Genomic DNA, 23199 nt, shown 5'->3' with positions numbered 1-23199 from the left:
CAGAGCGGCTGCTACTCTGCTAGGTCTCCGACACCGACTCAGGCAACTCGGTCTTGATGGTTTTGTTTTGTTTTTTTCTCATCTGGCGTTGACACCCATTGAAATTTCAAAAAGATCACTCCTACATTAAGTTGATGATGAGAGTGGCGGTGAAACACACTCAGACACTCTTTCTCTTACTCTATACTGATTCATCCGGTCAGACCGTGCCCCAAAAGTGGTGCAGTAAACCATGTTGTCAATGTCCGAGCTCTAAAAAGCACAATTACAGAGGACCTCGACTGAATAATTTAAAGAGCATAATTACTGACCTCTATCCAAATTCCTCTGAAAGGTACATTAAGATATAGAAAAGCACTGGAGGTGGAAGTGGAACTGAGAGGAAGAGAGAAAGTGTGTCTCCCCAGGCCTCCCTAATGCACTCTCCTGCTGTACTCTAACTTCCTGTGGACCCCTAATGTGCCCGCTGCTCACTGGCCTGATGAAGACTACAGTTAATGAGGCCCCTGTTTCTGAAATGAAGTATCTCTGAAACCATCAACATGCATTACTATCAAGCAGCCAACCCCCCCCTCACTAAACCACACGTATAGACATAAACACACACCAACACGGCCACCGTCCCAAACCGGCGTCTACACACTAAACCCTCCCTGCCCTCTGCACCTTTTAGTGCCATCATGGGTTCTGCTAAGCCGGACCAGGCTGGCTGAGGCTCTTTTTTTTTTTTTTTTTGGAGGCAGAGGGGTGGGGGTGTTGGTAACTGTCCCTCAGGGGGCTATCAGTGAACTGGGCAGCCGTCACTGCTGGTGTCTCTGGTTCTCAATTGACAACCACGTTCTGACAGATTAGCAGCGATAGTCAGTCCACGACTGCAGACACAATTAAAATAATCACTTTTTCTTCACGTTTTACTGAATGTATGTGACTATATGAGTGGTGTTGGATTTGAATAAAGCATTTCTGTGTGTCTGTGCATGTGCGTGTGTGTGTGTGTGTGTGTGTGTGTGTGTGTGTGTGTGTGTGTGTGTGTGTGTGTGTGTGTGTGTGTGTGTGTGTGTGTGTGTGTGTGTGCACTGGGGGGTCGTTGGGAGCTGGCAGCAGGCTTGGGGGAGGATACAGCGAGATGAGGCCTTTTTAATTAAAAGAAAATATTTGTGTTTGCATACTATCGCCGTTGGAACCTGGAACAATTCAGAGAATTCTGGTTGTTAAATGACTTGCTCTTTAAAAGTGATTTGGGGTATTTCAAATCCTCTTTGCATACATGCATTTTTAAAATTTCAATTATGCTATGCATTTTTTTAAGTTAAGATTCAGAAGTTGTGTATTTTAAGACTACTGACATTTCTTTTCCTGAGAGAAATGATCATATTTTTGATGAAGAAAAACTCATTCTCTATGTATTCATCAGGAGGGTGCTGCTGTCTCTGCTGTATTTCAACCGGGAAGGATAGAGGGCACTGAAATAATTAGGCGACTTCTGCAACATCCTGAATGCCAAGGACAGGTGGATTAAAGTATTAAAACAATCGCATTTCAGTCTTGAAATAGTCCTGTGCACGACTCAGCACCATGCGCATCCGTTCAAGTTCAGCTGCCAGCTCCATAACGCCACAGGAGAGGGCTAGAAAAAAAAGCCCAATCCCATTAGCTATGTACATCTCAGCAGACCTGCTGGAAACGTGAGCAAATCTCAGTGATGATTATCCCCTAAAGCTCTGAAATGATAATACATAATCGAACGGTACAGAAATTTTCTCTGTAATCGCGCAGCCAATTTGGGGCTTCCACATTTGTGTTTGAATCAGTTCTTTTTCCAAATGAAACAGGAGACTGAGGCAGTCGCCTGTGCACCCGAGGAGACATTTAACTACTGTCCTCCAATTAGAGGCTGGATAACGGAGCTCCCTACATTAGGAGACAGAAATTATTTAAGACAAAGGTTAAGACAGGAGTTCACATTTTGTTCTATTTACAGTGCAAAATTAATAAGGAAAGCAAAGTGCTTCATAGTGCCGCTTCACTCAAACATGAGGGTGAGTGATCCTCATTTTAATCAGAGATGTTTAACACAACTCTGAGCTTCGACAGTCAAGAGGGTTAAAAACAGTTCTGACAATATGAAAAGTGATTGTTCTGTTGCCAAATATTAGTGGTAAAAATTAAATTACAGTCACATTTTATTAATGCAGTGGAAGAGGGATTAACGGTCATACACTTCTTTTAAAAACTCTGTTAATGAACTTGTTAAAATCATGTTTTTTTAATCTTATCAGACTTAATCAGTTTCTTTAAAGATAGCAGATTTGCTTCATCACATCAGCTCTTTAAACTGAAGCATCCACTTACACAGATGTCTGAGAGGAAAACTAAGAAAAAATAAGAAGTAAAAGCTATGAATAAATCAGTTTTAAAAACTTGGTTTCTTGAAAACAGGTGACGCGGTGATTTAAATCGATTTTGTATGTACACATAGCAAGTACACAGGCTGTGAAAATACCTTTTTTTAAACAACTGATAATAATTAAGGAGAGCTCTTTGATCAAATCTAAGCCTCTTAGCCAACATGCCATCTGTGGCTCCAATGTGAGAGCTTGTCAAGGTTTTTTTCTTCTGTTGGAAACAAGGAAGAAATAAGTGAATATATCTGTTGGAGTTGGAGCACCAAAGTCAACCTGCTTCCCGAGCCGTGCCGTGGAGGTGGAATGAACCTCCTGTGACAGAAAGCAAACAGGAAGCCCAACGAGGAGAGAGAAATCTGTGCCCTTCACTCTTCTGCACTGAAGACGTTCTTAACCAGGTCTGACAGCTAACAGCTCCTTGGCAATTGGGGTCAGTTAAAGGAAAAGTAGCTCAAGTTTTGTTGGGGCTTTGGCTTCATAGATGTTCAGGAGCTGCTGCCCACTGCAGCATCAAAGGGGATTATAGGGACAGGGCCATCTGCCATCTGCGCCAGAATAAGCGTGAGCCCTTTTATGTCTCTGCCTGTATGTTTGTGTGTGTTCGCCAGTGTGTATGTGTTTATGAAAGAAAGAAAGACAGAGAATCCCTCATGTCGATGTACTTTTAACTTAAAGGGCAGCAGAGTTGTGGGTTGCAGCCTACACGGGCAGACAGCTAGTTTAAATCTGGGCTGGGGGCACTAAAGGTTAACATCATACCTGTCAGGTACGACACTTTGAGTCCAGGGCCGGTGTTAGAACTCTGTTACAACTCTGAGTGATATTTACTTAAAGCGCGGGGACGTATCTATGTTTGCGGTGGCTAATTGGTCACATTCTAATTGTGGAATAGTCTGTCTTTTGTCATTCAGGCAAAACACAGAACTTGTTTTTGTTGTGGGTTTATTGGAACACAGTGCCACTCTTGTTCCCCCTTCACCTCTCTAATTTGTTTTGGGTCTTGTTCCTGGCCTCCGCCTGGGAATGTTTTCTGCTCAATAGTCTGCTACCTTTTAGCTGAGCCGCCCAGTGCTTGACCTACTGCCGACACTTATTTTCAGCACTCTAATTGTCGTTTAATCACATATCAACCTGTCATTTAAAGACCCCCTTTTTTCAAGGGGGAACATTTGCATATGTTGTAAAACTAATTCCTATCGAAAGCTCCAGTGGCTGTGAAAGCGGGCGCACTGTCTCTCTCTTTTACTTTCACACCCGTGTAGACACAGTTAAGCACAAGAGAGAGTAAGAGACACACGCAGCGCAGCTTACCGAATCTCACCTTAACAGACAAAAACACACATAGGCAGACGCCATACCTGATATTCTCGATTCAGGTGGTTTTATCACATTTGTTAACAGTGTGTGGTGACACGTAACGTGTTAGAATAGGGACAGCGACAAGAGTGATTCAGAGCGCATGTACTCGTGCGAGCCAAAGAGAAGGTGACAGTGAATGTATAGTGTTATAGAGGAATCAATTAGAGTTAATAATGTATCACTCTTCCAAATGTTGCATTCATTTGTTCACACTTAGATAAAGCTACTGCAAAATAGGTTGCGCCGGGTTTGCCTGGCAGACTACACTACATTTACATTATCACCCTTATACATCGAGGAGCCATGTTCCGCTTGAGTGGTGGCGGTAGAGTGGAGAGGGGGGGCGAGAATCATGTTTTTCAGGCCCAAGGAATGCCAGTCCTCAGGAGATCTCCCCCTCTAATTACAGAGCGGGAGAAAGACAGCTCTTTGTTCTACCTTTTATTACATTAATTGATAAAACAGAGCTAGGGTGGAGTCATCTTCTGGGGGGAGGAGGAGCGGGTAGGGCCGGGATGAATTGAGGGGGATCCTTTGGGCAGATGAAGGTGGGTGAGAGGCTTTTGGAGCCGTGGTCCTATTTTCAGAGGACTCCTAATCCTGTTAGGAGCCCCGATGGTGGTGCTGTCCTGGCAGTGTGCTTTCCCAGAGGAGGGGTAGAGGCTGGGGCAGACTGTGGTGTGGTGGGTGAGAGTCCCGGCAGCGTCGTCGGGGCCCAGGCCTTAATTAACTGTCTCTTCAGGGGGCACTGAAGGCCACACTGAGAACCTATGTCACAAACACCAGCAAGCATTGGGAACCTTTAAGGGAAAGTGACATCTCACCCTCTGTGGAATGACTGGAAACTCTGTGGACCTTTAATATGGACCCCATACTGCTCAAAGCCATATAGATATCGCAGGACATTAGCAGGGCTATTTTATGACTGGTTATTAGCTTCGCACAAACTGCACAGTTGGATGATATTTTTGCTATCACAGTGATTCAATTATAAGCTTAAGATTAGAAAAAAGAAACCACCAAAGGAAAAATATTCTGATCTCAGGATTGACTGTAAATATGATTTGAAAGTTATTACTTTTCAAAACTAAAAGATCAATATGTTCCATTTCTATTTGTGCAGGATTGGCCAATCTTATTTGTCAGTGGTTAAGTAGCTGTAACAGGCTTTGTCATGGCTCTAATCTGCTTCTGCTCGTTTAGGCTACCTGCAGACAACAGAGGCGGTGAAGTGCTGCTACAGTGGCCAAATGGAGTCTGAATATGTTACAGAGGCAATTAAGAGGCATGTTGGTGTGTGTGCACACACACAGCAGTGTCAGAGGTGCTAAGCCGGGCCAAACACGCCTCATTGAAATGTCCATCTTAAAGCCACCCAAGTTCCTCATCTCCCCCCGCCCTCCGACAACCAAGATGCTTCAAGACTGTCAAAAGCATTTTCCACAAAGCTGAGGAGAGGGCAAGGAAAAAAAGGACCTGCCACTGTCACATGTATGCTTGCGCGTGCACACACACACTCGCGAGGCTGTCAGGTAAATTAGATCTGAAAGCTGACAATTTCTGACCATATTTCCTTGATTATTTCAAACAAATGCACACCAGCCGCTCTAAGGAGATTAAAGTGACATAAAAGTCCCGAGTGGGAGGAGGGAGGGCAGAGAATCCAGGTCACCCCCATTTGTCCCCCTGCCTGACAGCAGCTATATCGCTATCCAATCCAATAAAAGTCCCCCCCTCCTTTTGCTTTAATTAATTTTACAGCTAGCTTGCTTAATTACTTTCAATCAAAATCCTCTTGCCATCACAAAATTAGAAATGGTTCAACTCCATTAGTCTAAATTCTTCATTTACATACACAAAGACTGTCAGCTCTTGCTAAGCAAACGGCCTCCTGCTTGATGAGATTGTTTTTTTCCCACACACTCTATCACTCTCTCAGTTACACACACGCATGCGACTGTGGTGTTAATTTTTTTGAAAGGAGAAAAGTAGCATTAAATTATTTGAGCCCCTTACTTAAGACATTCTCTGCCTAATCAGGGTTCAGGTAAGCTGTGGTTCACGTCACGCAGGGCTCCTGTGCAACTGGAGAAATTGATTACACCCACAACTCTGTCACAAGAAAACTGCTCGACCTCAAACAATGCAGCACAAAATATGTGCTGTATACAAGGGATGAACAGAATTAGAGAGGCGGTGGCCCTGTGAAAGGAGCTAACTAGCTCTCTCCTACCTGGTGACACACAGTTCACCATAAATCTGGCTGCTTTGCGGCAGGGTGTCACTAGTCCAGACTAGACTGTGGAAACTAGCGACGCGCTACAAGCCAGTCGGCTGCTGTGAGCAAAGCAACTGGATTTTTCAGCGGGATGAAGGCCCATGCCCTGCCACCCAATCACTTCAACTTGGCACACAGGCATCCTCTCCATCACACACACACACACACACACACTGCCTAAGGCCTGCACATCATCAAGAATTAAGGACATGCAGATAGGGTTTGTGCACTGACCAAAGTGAAAACCCAGGCACACAAGCACACCACCACATGTATGTGTGTGCGCACATATATACACTTCACACACACTACTAGTTCCATAATTACGTCCCGAGATGAGGGCATTAAACTGCTGTAATGCACTCACTGCTGCAGCGCACTACCGCAAAATATATCGACGCAAAAACCTTCATGTTCATCAGCGACACCTTCCTGTTGCTTTTATTTGCCTGCTCACACCACTCATCAGGCCCAGACGCACAATACGGCAGACTTTGATCTGCTGCCCTCATATTATCTTACAGATGCTTTTCTTTTATGAAGGTGGAGTTGTGTGGAGGAGGGGGGAGAAAGAACACCTTTAAAATGAAAATTTTTGAACTGAATATGAAACACTTAAATGATCCTCAATAAGTGACCACGGGTTGGAGGAAAAGAAAGCCCTGCAGATCTGACCTGGCCCTTTTCCTCTGCAAACACCGGTTTCCCTTTTCCTCTTTAACCAGTCCCCATTAACACTGTTAATTATCCAAATCCATCATTCTTGGGGTAAATGAAGACTGCCTCTTTAATTCAATTTAATAGGATCATTTTCCAACTCACGTTCACTTTAGCCCCAGCTGCCCGCCCACTAGTCCCCCACTGTGTCTCCCCCCATGGTATCTGTGACTCCTTTGGCTATATATTCTATGGTCTGGCTCTCTCCCGTTGGTGGAAGGGGAGGGAGGGTGGTGAGGGCTTGATGGCAGTGATGGGCCGACACGCTGTTGATCTCCCATGTCTTGTCTTGGCTCGGCTGGTGGCAAGCAGCAGTTCTGGGTTCCCAGTCTGCTGTGCACACTTCCTGCCCGCCGCACACAAACACTGACGCACACACTCGGGCTCGCAGTACCAGCCATGTTCACCGGGGCTTAGCTAATCCTGTCACATCATGCCACGTCGGCTCAGTTGAGGCCTTTCTCAGAGAACCCACTCCCCCCCCCACCACCACCACTCGATCCAACACACACACACGCGACTACCACAAACCTCCACGCACCTCCACACTCCGCGACCACTCCTTCACCAACTCACTTACTCTCTCTTACCTTTGTTCATTTCACAAGGTCATGGGTGGCCGACTACGGCATGCGAGTGGTGAGACGGGACAGCTGACAAATCTCTGTGTTCCAGCAGTACTAGCAGCGCTTATCTTATGGCGCAACGCTCTTATGATATGAAATAAATAGACAAAATAAGTTAATAATAAAGTAGCACTGCTCTTTTATTGCAACTTAGCAACTTGTTTTTGCAAGCTTGCAATTACTTTTACAATGCGTGTACATAAAAAAGCATTTTATCTGTTTTAATTGAATCTTAAAGATGCTATTTGATGATTAAAAATGTGCTTATAAAATATACAGGTGTCATTTTTTTTTTCTTTTCTAGCATCTCGTGTGCTGAAGTTGCATGAGTGTCAAAGCACATTTTGCATGGCTGTGAAAACCGGACACTCGCGTTCTTTTGTTTTAACTTTCTAACTGTAAAAGTAAAGCTTTACTAACACTGGCCTCAACTGTGTTTTATTTGCCTTCTAGACTTTTCCTTACATAGAACTTTCTGTGTTGATGTTTGTTTTCCTCTTTACTAAGTTGAAACATAATTGCAAATGACAGGAAAAATTAAATGCAGAAAGCAAAAATAAATAATTACACACTTTTAACAAAAAACATGAGCGCCGAGTACTACGTGTCACAATTCTGTCATTTAAATTCCTTTAAGAATGTGTTAAATATTAGCTCCTCTCATACAATTATTCAGTGTGAGGGTGAATCTGCCCTCATTTCCACGGACTAAATACGCTGAAACCCACACATGCTCACGCACGCAGTGTTCCCTTTACAATTTTCCCAGACTTTCATTTGAGACAGACTCTGGGAGAGTTTCAAATGATTTTAGCCATGATTTAATTTGGTTTTGTTAAAGGGTGATGTCAGCACAATGGGAGACGAGCCTCTAAATCCACTACATTCACCCAAAATGCCCAGATGAGATAATCATTGGTGACGTCTACGAAAACACTTATTATATTTGCCCATCGCCTGGCTGAAGCTGTTAAAACTCATCAGTGTTATTCCCTTTTTTTTCTTTCTCTGGGAAAGAGAAAAGAAAATAGCTCAACTTATAGTCAAAACTGTCACCCCTTTTAAAGAGACAGTGCAACATTGTTGTGGCCGGAGTTTCTAAAAGGGAAAAGACAGAGGGCACGGGGCTATCGGGTTAGCCATTCAATACTCATTTTGTTTGCACCCAATACTAATTAAATAAAACATGCACAACTTTATCATTGGCTTTACAGAGATCAACCGTTTGAAAGAGTTTGAACTGCAGTCACACGTGTACATTCGTCCTAAGTAATAACAGGATATTCTCTCATGCTGGAAAATGTGTGAATGAGTGCTGCTCGTCTCTTGGCTTGTCCACGCTATTTGAGAGGGCTCGGGGCCGACAAGGTAGCAGGGGAGATAAGAAATGGATCAACGTGAGCCTTTCTCATAGCTTAATTTATTTTAAATCCAAGCCCTACTTACACACGGCACACCGACAGGCCTTGTCAGCTCCAACTAGCATTGAGATATTTAAAACCATTAATTCTGTACAGCGGCAGCCTGAACGTGTATGACACAAGCTGTCGCTGTGTGAAACAAAGCCAGATCTCTAACTGCCACAGCTTCCACTTTTGAACACAGCGCAGCCACAAAACTGTTACTCAGGCGTCACGATAACACCTCAAACCTTTCTGAATGTGAGAGAGATCTCAGAAAACTACAGCAGAGAAAAAGAGCGCCGTGCTCCTAATCCAGTGAATGCAGTGAATTCAGTGTATCTACAGGGGCCAACTCCACAGAGGCAAGGGTCAGAATATGAAGCACACAGGCTATCAGCCTCCCGACAGGATATCCTCGTGGATCAGCAGTGGTAGCCATGTTGACCCGCCCCGTTATTAAAGAGGCTAATCTGTTCAACATGTCAATGTTAGCACTTTTAGCTGCGATTAATAAAAGAAGACCCCAAGAGTGCTGTGTGTGCTTTTTCAGAGCCCCAGGTTGTTTTCATTTGGTTTGTATTTTTAGTGGTTTTTGCTGTTTGGTTATTCAACAGTCTTCTTTTCTGCTATTAGCATAAACAGTGTGAATTATTAACTTTGTTAAAAGAATTATAATCATCCATGAATCCTCAGCTCTGTGGTAGCTTTGTGTGTTTTTTTCCCTTTCCGCCACTGGCAAAGACTCACTATGGCATTGCAGGAATCATTAAAGCAAATGTAACTTTATATTTTATAGACACGGAACAATGCACATGTGACGCTTGACTTTGTAGCCATTTATGTGATGCTTAAAATGTATGGCCCAGTGGCTTTCACAGGCTGGTAGTAATAGAACTGCTCTCTAACAGACTTGCTTTCTAAGTGCCTGGTGCTGTGTCTTAATTTGTAATCTAGTCAAACCAATTGTCCGCTAGCTAAAAAGGTCACAGAGACAATAGACTACACAGCCTCCCACAATGTAGAGAAAGCCCAGGGTGTCTTTTGTAGCTTTTTAACCAAAGATGTAATTAAGACACCTTCATCTTCTGGGGTGAGAAGGGCACCAACAAGCGTCTGCTGGAAACACAGGAGGAACTTCCCAGCACTGGAAACAGAAGCGAGACGCACGGCGAGACAGAGCATTTGGTTCGAGGTGAAAATCACCTGTGCGCCCCCTCCGAGGACCGAGTTTACCTGCTCGTGCAGCCAGCGTGTGATTTTATACATTGCGACCAACGACTATGGCAAAGCGAGCTTGTTGGGAAAAACTGAGTGATGCAAAGCAACACAGGAGAGGCAGAGGGGGGACTTAAAGGACGTGATTTATCTGGGCTTGATTGCGTGTTAATCGAGGTTACGTGTATTAAGTGGAATCTAATTGGAACAGACACTGGCAGTCTGACAGATCGACATGATGCAGATGGATTGAGGGGGGGGGAGGAAAGGGGGGAGCGAAGGGAGAGGAAGGAAGGAGAGAGAAGTGTAGTGCAGTGGAGGAGGCAGAGAATGGAGGCGAATCAACATTTTGCTTCTCCGCACGGCCAAACAGAAGCGGTTTTATGACACCCAACACTGAAAAAGGAAAACTGCCGGAGCCTTTGAAGCAGTCGGGAGAAAGGCGACCGTCTCACGTGCGTCTCGTGATTGGCGGCTGATGAAACGTGTAGAGGAGGACACACACGAGTGAGATTTTGAGTGACAGGACACAGCACTGGAGTTTGCCCTCCCCCCCAACACCGCCACCTCCTTCCTACAGTTGCCACAAACATTCATTTCTGCTTTATTGGAAATGAGAGGAAAAAAAAAAGAAACCATCCGAAAAAGACACGAGGTAAAGAGCTCGAGTGACAGCTGCTGGAAAATTTCTCACCTCGATTGAGGGGACGAGCAACTGTTCCACCGGTCCTCCTGACTCTTCGCTTCTCCTAACAGGCGACAACTGTTTCGAAGGCCCTCTCTCCAAATCTGAGGCATTTAGCTAGCGGGCTGAATGACGCTTTCAAATGTTACTAGAGTAATAGATCGTAAAAAGAGGGCCACCTGTTAAGGTCAAGCAACTGCTAACTCATAACTAATATCCCACAGACTTTATGGACAGAAGAGTGTTTGTGGAAGAACAAAAAAAAAGAGTGAAGTTGGAGATACAGCGCTGCGTGGACATTATTTCAGTCGTAGCATTCCTCTGAATTGGTCAGTGTGGCTATAATTGGTAACGGAGAGGATACAAAGTGTGAGTGACAAGAACAGCCTCAAAGCAGCAAATGGCCCAGGAGCAAAAAAATGACTGTCACAGTGCCATTATCTAAATCAGGGTTAAAAATACAGTAGTTCCCAACAAAAGGGTCACTTTTACTGAGAGCTGGACTGAATCAAAAGTGGTAACAAGCAAATGTACTTTGAAATGGAGTAAAAAAAAAAAAAAGGAATGTAATGTGTACAGAGAGAGCAGAGAGAAGAAACAGTGAGAATGAAGCATAAAGAGAAAAAGATATGAACTGAGAGCGTAATTTAGAGCTGGTTTGCAGGACACTACGGCACTCGAAACTTCACTCATCAACACAAAATGCCTAAATCGTTCCCGACATGATCCCGTCATAGCACAGAGACAGGGGAGTTGCTTCGGTCATCCGTTGATTTGATCCATTTTGACTGTTACACTAATGGCATTAATAAGGGCAAAATTGCTATTTTGAAACTGAATTTTCATTCTCTTCATTTGGCCAACCCTATCGCCTTTCTCCTACATGAAATCCCACAGTGAGTGTGCATGTGTGTGGGTGTTTTTTTGTTTGACTGAGAGTGTGTGTGTCTGTGCCCCCACCATGTAACGGCTATAAGGTCATCTCTATTTTCCAGGCTTGGTATACAATGTCGTTGGATTGCAACATTTTGCACGGTTTAAAAACAACAACATGAGCTTTAAAATTCGACTCCCTGCTATTTTGAATACGTTGCATCCACCAGCTGGCCCTGATAAAGCACTCTAACCTCGTTTAGCACTATCACAATAAATTAAAAATAACCCTCATGCGTTTGTTTTGTAAATGGTAAAATGGACAACACTGTGAATGCGCTGTGAGCCCGCTCTAAAGATAAAGAGAAGTTGTTTAAAATCCGAGTATATTAAAATAAATGTGTCCTTGAACTGTGTGTTTAATTAACTCTAAACTTACAGAGAATGTGCGTGCATGCTTCCTGTATACTTGTGCTGAATGTGAGCGTACGTTCAGCCCTCATCAGCCTCTAACATTGAGAGGAATGACACTCTGTGATCAAGGACATGAATTGCTCATTGATTTTTAGGGGCCAGCTTAACTATCCATTCCAATTGATTTTTAGCTTTGCTGGGTGTGCGAGTTATGGCAGTTTTAATGTATCATCTGTATGTGTACTCATCACCCACTGCAAGAGGATTTACAATAGTCTTGAAAATGCAGCCGTGTGCAAATGAGGGACAGGGACTTTATCCTATTCTGTTATTTTTCTATTCTAAATTCCAAGACGTGGAGGCCATAAATGTTTTATAATAGGTGGAAAAACATCACCTTTAGCATGCTTTTTTATATCTCAGCCATTATCTACTTCTGAACTTGGTAAATGATCTATTGGGAATAAACTGCATTGTTTCTTATCTTGATACATTCATGGAAAATAAAACCAAAGCATGTGAATGAACTGTAATCCCCTTTAATGCTAATCAGTGTTGTTTGGAGCATTCATGTCAGCTTGCAGTATCATGTAGCCACGCGAACCAGAAAAGAGTAGAAATTTCAAGAGGGCTCAGGCCCCCACACAGCACAAACAGACACACCACAGCGTTGCCACAAACCAGCAGCGCGAAACAAACAAGAACATAAATTCAAGACTCTTTCAAGACTTTTTAGTGTTTTTGTTTATCTTTGTACTGCCGTAATAACTCATATTACAATGAATTAACAATTCATATAAACTATTAATAATCAATGATTTGATGATGTAAGAGACAAAGTCAGAGCAATGTGATCCAAAAGGCGGCCTAAAGTCATCTGTCAGGTAGAAAGTCATTAAAATAGGGGCTCGTTTTCCTGTTCCAAGCTTAGGTTTCACTGAGGCAGGGATACATTTCTATTCTTCAGCAAAAGGCTGTGCTCTCATATGATATCATCTCTTTTAGAACATTACCCTCAATGGTTTGTCTTTTTTGTCTTTTGTGTTTTCCTCCAATTCAAATTGCCCTTTTTTTTTCTCCAAATGGTTTGGGTGAAGCGGTCCTCTGTGTGAGGTAACTGCCTTTTGTTCAGTGAAAAGGACTGCATAAAGCACACTTTACTCCATCCCTTAAAAAAACAAGTCTGCTTAATTAATGTTTTACAAGTGCTGCTGTATTCTTATTCAAAAAAAAAAAAAAGCCTCTATCAAAGCCGGCAGGTTCAGATTACGTACGCTAATTGAAATTCTGAATTTCTAAGCCAACTTCTCTTTTTTTCCCCTGCTCCCACTCTTTCTCCCTGCACACACAATAAAGCCTAGCATTTTGTAGTCCACAAATGACATCAAATCATCTAAGTAATATGGGCTTTTCTTTTTTTTCCTGTATTCTCATGTTCTGCTAGTGGGTTCATGAGACAGCTTAATAAAGCAGTAAATGCTTGGGGAAGCCTGAGAGCCTACTTTGTGCATGTGGATGTGTGAGCTTTCGCGCACACACATGCTCTCATGTTTTACCTCCACCAGGGACCTCAAAGCAGAAGGCAAAGCCTGGTTCCACACACTCAAGCAGATTTTTCAAAAGAATAAAGCAAGAATAAAGCCAGTGAACAAAAGAGAATGACTAATACAAAAACCAAAGCAAAAAGTAAGACACTTATCTCACGGGTTGACATTCGTAGAGCCCATATTAATGCAGTCTGAGCTAAATGAATACAGCATAATTTACAGGTTCTACATGCATTAGGGGCTGGAGGAAGGCAGGTTGTGTGAACAGCTGCAGGTGTGGAGCAGCCAGGCTGAGGCTGAGTTTGGACAAGCATCACAGACACCAAATGGCACAATAGAGGAAACATAGGTTTCTATGCACTGGTGACAATGATCTAAGATGTAGTTGGAGATTGGATCAACTAGGATATGGGGAGAAAATCTTTTTAGCTCCGCTCATACTCTGCATATACATGGGTTTGTTTCAAAGAGGAAGGCTTCAACCTTTCCTAACATTGCTGTTTATCTGGCAAGGTAACTGTAGCAGGTGATTACATAAATTATAGAGTTTTAAAAAATGTCATCCTCGATAACCTTTGTTCTGAGTTAATCATTGCAGCAAAAGAAAACTGCTTCTCTTCTGCTCTCTTTTATATTTACCCAAACTCCCTCCTTTCAGCGGGGTATTATTTTATTGGCTTGTTTTGCAAGCATTATAACTTTGCATTCTTCTCCCAAGGTCAGTTTCTAGTGTGCCACGCGGAGTATTTACACATGGGGCTTTTCAGGTCAGTTCCATTGTATTTACATCAAATAATTTTTGATAAGGGATGTTAAAGGCCTATAAACCCGACATCATAAACAGGAGAGGTGTAGCCGAAATAAGGACAAAAGATCAACGGCTGAATTTTTTCTTATCTTAGACACGTTGATATTTTTTGAGTCAACTCTCGTCACTCCCTCCCACTTCACCTTCCCTCCCCCCGGCTGCCCTCTCTCTCTCTCTCTCTCTCTCGCTCTCTTTCTCTCGGGTGAGCAGGACCGTGGACTTGTTAGATTTAGTCCAATGGCTTCCCAGTGCGGCCAGCAAGCGGGCTCTTGTTTCATAGAGAAGTACCTCCCCTGTTATCTCCCTAGCACTATAATCACTTAACAAAGACTTGGGCATTTGCACAAATTAAAACATCAATAATGCATAAGTGCTTTTCAGTTTTGAGCTATAGTGTCCCTGTATTGGGATGAAATACCCCCTCAACCGGTGGAAAAACTCCAGCTCGCCATCTTCTGTCCCACAAACGACTTAAAGAAGCCACGGCCCACGCTGGTGAGCCTCGCGTTCCCCTCCTCCGCCTCCTCCTGCTCGGTTTAAAAGTTGAGGCGAAAGCTGTGGCGAACGTTTGGGATCTGCTTTGGTAACGGGACAAAATGGCTGGGCTGAGTGGGACGCGGAAGTTGTTTTAAAGCGAGAGGCGGTAAGTGGTGGTGGCGCATCAATGCAAACAGGCAACACCCTTGAGTGGCGCAGCGTGGCATCCTTCCATAAACAACACCACCGCCGTGTCCCCGACATTTATGATTTGTGGTCAGAATGGCAACACAGGCCTGATTCTGATCCAAGTCTGCGTGTTTGCCCTGTCCTTACATGGCTAAATCTGCCCGACCTACTCTCTTATTTTCCCATCAGATGAAAACACCAGACGTTTCATATGGTTGTCGGAGAGGTTTGCTTAAAACAAGTTATATGAGAACATTACACTTGGACGAGGATAGGGAAAGGGCGGGGGCATCATGGGAAAGAAACTTAGCAACACGCTGAAACCAGGATGCTGTTCAGGCTACTGTTTAATTTGAGAAGAAAACCTCCTTCATATTTATTACTGCAGCTGTAGTTGCGCTGACTATGGAGGAGTTAAGTATCATTATTGGACTAGTAAATCCATGACCAGTACCATTCCAACACCAATAGAGGACGAGCCATTCCATACAGATGGCCTCAAGGACAATTAGCAGTAATGATTGGTTGCCACATAAATGAGGGGAATTCTATTTGCTGCTGCACTTGCTGATGATCACAGACCAAATGCCTCTGACAATAATATGGATGGCTGCTTTAAACTTACTTGTAAATGCTGGTAAAATATACAGTAGACTAAAAAAAAAAAAGAGCATTTCTGTGTGTGTCTAATATTTAAGGAACAAGCATTAAAGAGAGGGTAAAGTTGAGATCTTTTGCGCGTTGCCATGAAAAATAAAGAGACAAAATAGCGCGGTGATCCAAAATATTATCTCTTCAATCATATCCTTTTCCCCAGATATCTTCATTTCCCCCCCTCCACCTCCCTCCCTTTCTCTGTCAGTTAGTCTGGCAAACAATCCCCTTGTTAGCAAACTGTTAAGACAGCCGCTTGGTACACAAATTGCGCTCGACCAAGCGAATTTGTTTTGCAAGGGTGACCTGTTTAATCATCTCATTTTCTTTGGCGGACATTTATTCATCTGGTTTCCACGGTTACAGAGAACATTAAGGGGCTACAGTAATAAGGCTGGAGAGTCAAACAGGTAATAAAAAAATTAACGCCATTTTCCAGCAGCCGAGGACAGTGGGTGAAATGAATCAAGGGAGAGGAGAGGGAAACAGCGGGGGGAAGCTGGGCGGGGTGGGGTGGGCTCCAATATTGTCCAAACAATAAGCCTTAGCGGTTATTTTACTCTGTAGATCAGGTGGTGCTGTTATGGACATGACACTTTGGGCACAAAGCAGGAGAGATAAAGCTTTTAAAGTGGCCCTGCTCCTATTTTTTTATTGTCATTTAGCGATTGCATATCAGAACAATTAAAAAGTTAGCTTGAGATATCTATTAACTTTGCACTCTTCCTTTATTTCTCCCAGTGCTTCGGAGAGGAAAGACAATTTTCACTCCTGGCAATGCAATGTGTCAATAACATGCAAAGGGACGACATGACATTTAGAAGCCCTGGTGAGAAATGTTTCGTAGTCCTCCCAAGTTGAATCATCTTTTCTACTACTGTCATCTGAAAAACAGAGCAACAGCAGAGGACGAGGAGGGAAAAAAAGAAACATAACCTTGGAGATTATAGAGTTTATTGCTCTCAAACTATTACAAACAGTGACCTACACACAAATTGAGGGAGTCCAGCTTCTTGCCAAATATAGAAAATTCCGGCACAATAGGGGGAACAGGTGCTGAGGGCCCATAGAAAGTGACGAAGCCGAAGAGCTGGGGGTTGCTGCTGAATGCCAAATAAGGCAGCGAGACACGTTGCACCAAGGCACAAAACAACCTACTGTAACGTGATTTTCTAAGTCTGATGACTGTCACAGATTCTCCCACAAACTGTCCTCGCCGTGTTTAGACGCCGTTCCGCACCGCTTTCCACTTTAATAATCACCGAACAAGAGAAAACAAGCAACAAATTTGACGCATTACTCATTTCTCTCCACTCCTTGCAAAAGTATTTCTAATTGACAGCATGGCTTTGGCACTCCTAAAATATGCACAAAAAAACTCCTCAACCTAACCCTTAATCATTTAAATCGTCTGGTTTAACCTGTATTTGGGCATTTTGCGAGTCTGCCAACACCTGTCCCCCACCCTATGTGAAAAACAAATTGAATTCTTTCTTTGTTTGCTGTCGTGTTAATTCGCATTGTTTGCCGGGGTGGCTTTCAGTGTGAACGAGGGGTTGAGGGAGGGAAGCACAACTGCTGGCAGACAACATCTCTCAGGAGAGGGAGGGAAAAAGAGATGTCAGCCGACCCGGCCTCACACACACACACACACACACACACACACACACACACACACACACACACACACACACACACACACATGAACGTAGGATACGCGCTCCAACATCAAACATACACCGCTCGCGTGTCACACAAGGAGCGCGCTCAGTTCCTCCCGCTCCTCGCTGAGGCAGGAGCCCAGAGAAACAAACTCTGGTCGTACATGCCGGGGTTGAAATCCCCAAAAGAGGGGGAACGGACAAGCAGAAAGGCTAAGCTGTGGCTATGGGACTGCCAACTGTTCTGCTAACAGCCTCTTAACAGGTGTGGGCTCTAGAACCATGTAATCCTATCAAGTTACCAAGTAAAAAAAAAAAAGAAAAAAAAAGGAAAGAAATCCGGCAAACTGCTGCATACTCCTGAGCTCTTCTCCTCTCTCTCTCTCTCTCTCTCTCTCTCTCTCCCTTCTCTTCTCTTTCTGTTGTGATAGAAATGAACAGCTGGGCTTCAGATTTATCATGTACAGACTGTAATTATTGCTGGTGCTGCCTGCTACTGACCCAAGTGAATAGAATGTCACATGAAATAAAAAAGAAAAGAAAAGGAAAAAAAAAAACACGGCACAGAAAGAAGGGGGAACTCTGAAGTTGCCGGGTTGGGGGACTGTATATGGAGGATGTGTGGGTGACACAAAAGACAGAGCGGGGCAGTGTTTAAACGTCACTGTGCTCCTGTTTGCAGTCAATTACGGCTGAGGACAGGGGTATTGGCTCTGTAACTCGGCAGAGCAAACATTTTGTCGCTCACAGTGAAGGTGACAGAAAAAAAAAGGTTCCATGTTTGTTTCAGTTTTTTTTTCTTCCTCCTCTTCTATCAAAAATAAAGGCCAGAGACATTACAGCAGGTCCTGGATTCCTGTCAGAGAAAAGGTGGCAGAGAAGTGAAACTGAGAAATGTGCTAAAAACACAGCGGTGAAGCGAGAAGACAGATTTGTTTCAAGTTTTTTATCAGACGTGCGATTCACTGAACTTGCTAAACGACTGCTGTTTAATAAGAAATGAAGCAGAGCCACTGGTATTGGACCACACCAAATGTTTCCGTCATTATCTCGAAGCAGTCTGACCCCCACCTGCTGTATTTATTCCACAGATAAGAGGGGTCAGGAGATAAACTATTAATTTATTATCCATGTCAATCACTGTCCTTGTCGTGGAGACAGTTAAAACCGCATCCGCTGCTTTCTTTTTTAAACACGTTCAGCTCAAAGTTGTGGTCTGTCGCATTCCATGCCCACTAAACCTACGTACGGACTGGTTCACACCTTAAAGACCCCCTGCCACATTTAAAAGGATTAGTCACCACATTTTGTGCCGGTTTAATCTCTCTTTCAGCTGGCCTAATAAGTGCGCTTCGATAAGCGAAGCATGCAAATTCATTCATGGCCAGTGGAGACCATGCTTTCAGACAAACGAGCCAAAGACTTCTACTCTGCTAATTACCTCTTCATTTTCCCATTTTCCCCTCTTATATAGCATATCAACAACCAGAGATTATTCTACCCCCTTACTTTGCATGAAATTATAATTTCATATGCAAGATTAGGAAATCGAGTCAGAAAAAAAAAGTTACTGGAAGCTTCTCTCCTGACTCCGCACACGGGAATACATGACACGGCATATCCAGATGTGAGATTAAAAGCAGGAATTAATATCAACCTTTTTAAATCTACGATGTCATTTATCACTGATTGCCTTCCTTTTATTTCAAAGAACAGTTCACTCTTTTCACTTCCCTCTTTTTTCTTTTTTTTTTTAGCACAACAAACATGCATTATCTCCTATAATAATAATTTCAAAAACGTAGCCGGTTATATTTTAGATAAGAAAAGCAATGAAGACCCAAGGTGCAACCTGTTTATCATTCTGGAATATTTCTTCACCAAGTATTAATTAGACCATTACTCCAGATTGGTGACGGGGAGCTTTGAGGTTTTAATTAGGTGCTGGCCACTGCATGAGTGCACAGGAGTGAAGAAAGGGGGTGGTGATGCCACTTGCCTCACTCCTGGCCCATATCAAGTAGCCCTGAAACACTTTGGCTACTGCGGCGAGATGCATGGCAGCCCACGTGCATCTGGAGTTTATTTGATCATTTGATCTCTGATGTTTCCTCTTCCTGCCGGTTTAAAAAAAAAAGAAAGAAAAAAAAAAGGCCAGTTGGTGTGATTTGGGTATTAAAAGATGGGGGTTAAGGTAATTATGGTGTTGTGTGGTTTCTGTCTGATGACTGGGCACATGCTCAATCAGGACTCAGCTGTCCCTCTCTTTCTCTTTAACCCCCCCTCCAACACACACACACATTCACATCACACACACACACGCACCACACACACACTTCGCTGCCCTTGTCTGCTGTCTGTATCCCCCCTTCTCTTACCCCTCTGCCACTCTGCTAAAACCAGGCATAACGCACACAGCCTCGCGCAACATCAATCAAATACTGAGAGCGGACCATAAAACTACACAAACATACACCGCCATTAACGGCTGCATTTGACACTTTGTAAAATAAGGGCAAATTTAAAGATATATACAAAAAAAATTAACGTGCAGTTTCTCAAAATAGCTGAAAATGTCGACGTAAAATTCCCACACGTTTTAGATTTAAAAGCAAAGCGTGTTTAATTCAAATTGACTCAAAGATAACAAAAATGCCATATTTTGCTGGAATGTGAAGGAGGCGCTAAATAAGTAAATGTGGAGAGTGTGTTTTTTCCTCGGTTGACAAGGCGATACTAATCACCTCGTTGCTGAGGAGCACTCTTCCCTGACAAGGCTCCTTAGAATACAAGGATCCCCCAGGAGAAATCGGCATGAAAGAGGTTAAAGACAATGACTCGCGTTTTTTCCCCTCATCCAAATGTCTCCCTGTTAAATTTATTTCAAAACTCTGTTAATCTGCTGTACACAACATTTCCATTAGCATAGCCCGGCCCCCTAATAAAAATTCCGGCTAGTTTAATTAAAAAATGTAAATTTACTGTCATCCAAGGAGCAGCAGAAAGAGGAGTGCAACAGCATATTTTATTGCTTAAGACATCAAATTGATTCAGGTTATTGCTAAATTGTGATAAAAGGTTATTGAGGGGCCTTCAGACCTGGGCTTGTTTTTCTCCCTCATTTCATCCTGCTTTTTTTTTTTTTTTTTTTTTTGTGGAAGGCCGTAAACGATGGAGAGGGCCACAAAGGGTTAATGAGACGACTCAGTGAGGGAGAAGGCAATCAACATTATGACTCATAAGAGGGGAGAAAAACATTTTCCAAGCTGACGAAAAGTTTCAAATTAGGGTGTGTCACGATAACAGTTGAACTTGTTTGTTGTTATTTTAAACTATAATGCAGGACAACCTTAAATAACCAGACGGAATAACCGAGCCCTGCCTCTGTCCCTCGAATGTGTTTGTGAAACATTGTGGCCACTGTGGTCTGCTGTGCTGTCTCTTAAGAGTTTTAATTAATAAGGAACATCGTCTTTAAGATTGATTTTTTAATTTTTCATCAATACCGGCATGTAAAAGTTGAGGGCAGAAAAGCCTCTATACGAACACGTTAAAAATAACAGCCTGGAGCAAAGCCTGTGTCAAGCAGGAATTAGAGATTTATTTTATTCTAAATATTTGAAAAGATTAAAAAAAGAAAATTAATCTTGTACACTCGTTATATATAGATAGATCTATATATAAATAAATGAGAATCCTTTCTGTAATTGAAACACTTCAGCACCATTTTTAAAAATATCCAACTCCAAAATACTACAACCTAAATATATTTATACTGGTAAAAATAAGGCAGGGCAGATAAGACCGTTCAAAGTGAAAGAGAACCTATAAAATTTCCGGATAGCTGTAACATTTATGTATGATAATGACGAGATATATGGAGTGAGCATGAACACACACACACACATCACAAAAGGAAGACACCACATTGCATGCAATCAGAAAAAAGGCACGCGTACATACAGCACAGCAAAACAGAAACAACTGAATGTGACCGTAAAATGTGACTTATTTTAAAACACACACAGAAGAAAAAAAAACCCCGTTCTTACAAGTAAAGTGGGGAAGAGAGTGACGCTCATAATCCAGTTACAACAGGACAAGTTGATCTTTCTAAAAGTGCGCACAGAATGACTGATGTTAACCTGCCAGCTACAGGTTTAATGAAATCTAGAATAATCTGCCTCACAGGTACATTTGCACAAAAAACGCTATCAGTCAGAAGAATCTCATCAAATATTTTAAAAGACTATTATTCCGGTTATAATTTAACCCGTTTTGATTTTATCTGTGTGTTTACGTATGAATGTAACAAACACCTGTGTGGCGTATATACACTAATTGGAAGTACCTGGAAAGGTGTTAGTAGTGCTCCTGCTCCCTTTACATGTGTGACAGCATAAGTAACACAACAGTTTGTTTGCTTTGTCCCCTTGGCAACAAACCCTTAGGCCATTCAGGTTACCCTAATGGCATTGCCAGTGCCTCAGTGTCAAACCAATACCTGTGTTTCTACAGGACAAAACGCTGGCTTATAAAAAAGAAAAACAAAACCGAAACGTGTGATTAAATGAAAACAAGCAGGGAAATGTAGATTTTAAAAGAAAAAAAACTAACTGAGAGGGGCTTTGTGTCCTAGAACAGAACAATAAATACACACTGACAAGAGAAAATGAAACTTGCTTTGTGAACTTTTCTTCACATGTGTGCCGCATGTAACCCAGCGTCATGACTTGTGTGCGCGTGTGTGTGTGTGTGTATGTGTGTGTGTGTGTGCGGTGTAGAAATGGGCAATCATATTTGATATTGCAGTCACCTTTGGGCACTGTCAAAGAGCTATAAATAAGGGTGTCGCAACACTTGGGTATACGTACGCGCAGGCACATAGTTTAATCATGAACAACTTCCCCACTCTGTATATTTAGACCAAGATAAAGGCACACCTTTAACAGTCAGCTAATAAAACACATGTGAACAAAAGGCAGAAAAAAAAACCAGAAGAAGAAGAAGAAGAGTACTCACCATATTCAGGGAAGTCGAAGTTAAATCCTCTCAGACATGTAACTTTCATAATATAACTCAACTCTGTTAGAAAGTCATTCGAATGTTGTGGCGGCGGCGTTGAGAAGGGGGGGAAATAAAGCGGAAAAGTAACTAGATAAAAAAAGGGCTTCCTTCAATCAAGCACTAAACTCCTTGACATGTAATCTGTCAATAGTTTGTTGCTGAGATAATGCCGGCTGCCACGAGCGGATTTGATTGGCAGCTTAGGGTCTGGCCCCTCCTTCCTGTGGTTTGACGGGGAGGTAGGTGAAAGAATATGGAGCCTCCCCCTTCCCTGCTCTCTCTCTCTCTCTCTCTCTCTCTCTCTGTGAGTCGCTGTCTATGTCGCTCGCTCGTTGCGCCGCCTCTCTCCGCTCCCATGCAGCGCTCACACTCACACACTCACACACACACACACACAGACCAAGCTGTTGGTGATGTTGTCTGAATAGGCTGATAGGAAATTATGGCAGAGGAGCCGGAGCAGTTTTTTTTTCTCCCTCCCTCAGTGGGCTGGCCTTTCCATCTTTGTGGTCTTCTAGCCTTTCAACTCTCTTGGGGTGGAGCCTCCACTGCCTCTATTCAAATGAGGGGAGCACAACAGTTTAAAAAAAAAGGAGGTTTTGTGGAGGAAAAGATTACACGTTTATTAAATATATTATGCTTTTAATGATTAAGTGTTTGAGGCTTTTAGACTAATTATTTAAATCAAATACACCCATATTTGATTGTTGTTTTACAGAGAGGATATTTTGACGGTTTTGCTAGCAACTGTCTCTTGAGGAAGTGTTTATTTTTATCTCTATATATATTTGACAAAAACATCACTCCAGCTCTTTTAGCTT

At 42.9% G+C, this 23199-nt stretch overlaps 1 protein-coding gene across 1 annotated transcript in view; it reads right to left on the bottom strand.

The window, feature by feature from the left end:
* Positions 1-22798, bottom strand: part of casz1 (castor zinc finger 1) — a 76902-nt gene extending 54104 nt beyond the window's left edge. The window contains exon 1 of the mRNA XM_051949110.1: positions 22334-22798. Within this exon, the coding sequence (XP_051805070.1) occupies positions 22334-22382 (49 nt within the window). The 5' untranslated portion in view covers positions 22383-22798. The remainder of the gene's footprint in view (positions 1-22333) is intronic.
* Positions 22799-23199: the final 401 nt, after the last annotated feature.

Source organism: Acanthochromis polyacanthus, chromosome 6 (genome assembly GCF_021347895.1).
Source record: "Acanthochromis polyacanthus isolate Apoly-LR-REF ecotype Palm Island chromosome 6, KAUST_Apoly_ChrSc, whole genome shotgun sequence".
Lineage (NCBI taxonomy): Eukaryota > Metazoa > Chordata > Actinopteri > Pomacentridae > Acanthochromis > Acanthochromis polyacanthus.
The sequence above is the reverse complement of the archived record's forward strand: the minus strand, read 5'-3'. Positions and strand labels throughout refer to the sequence as shown.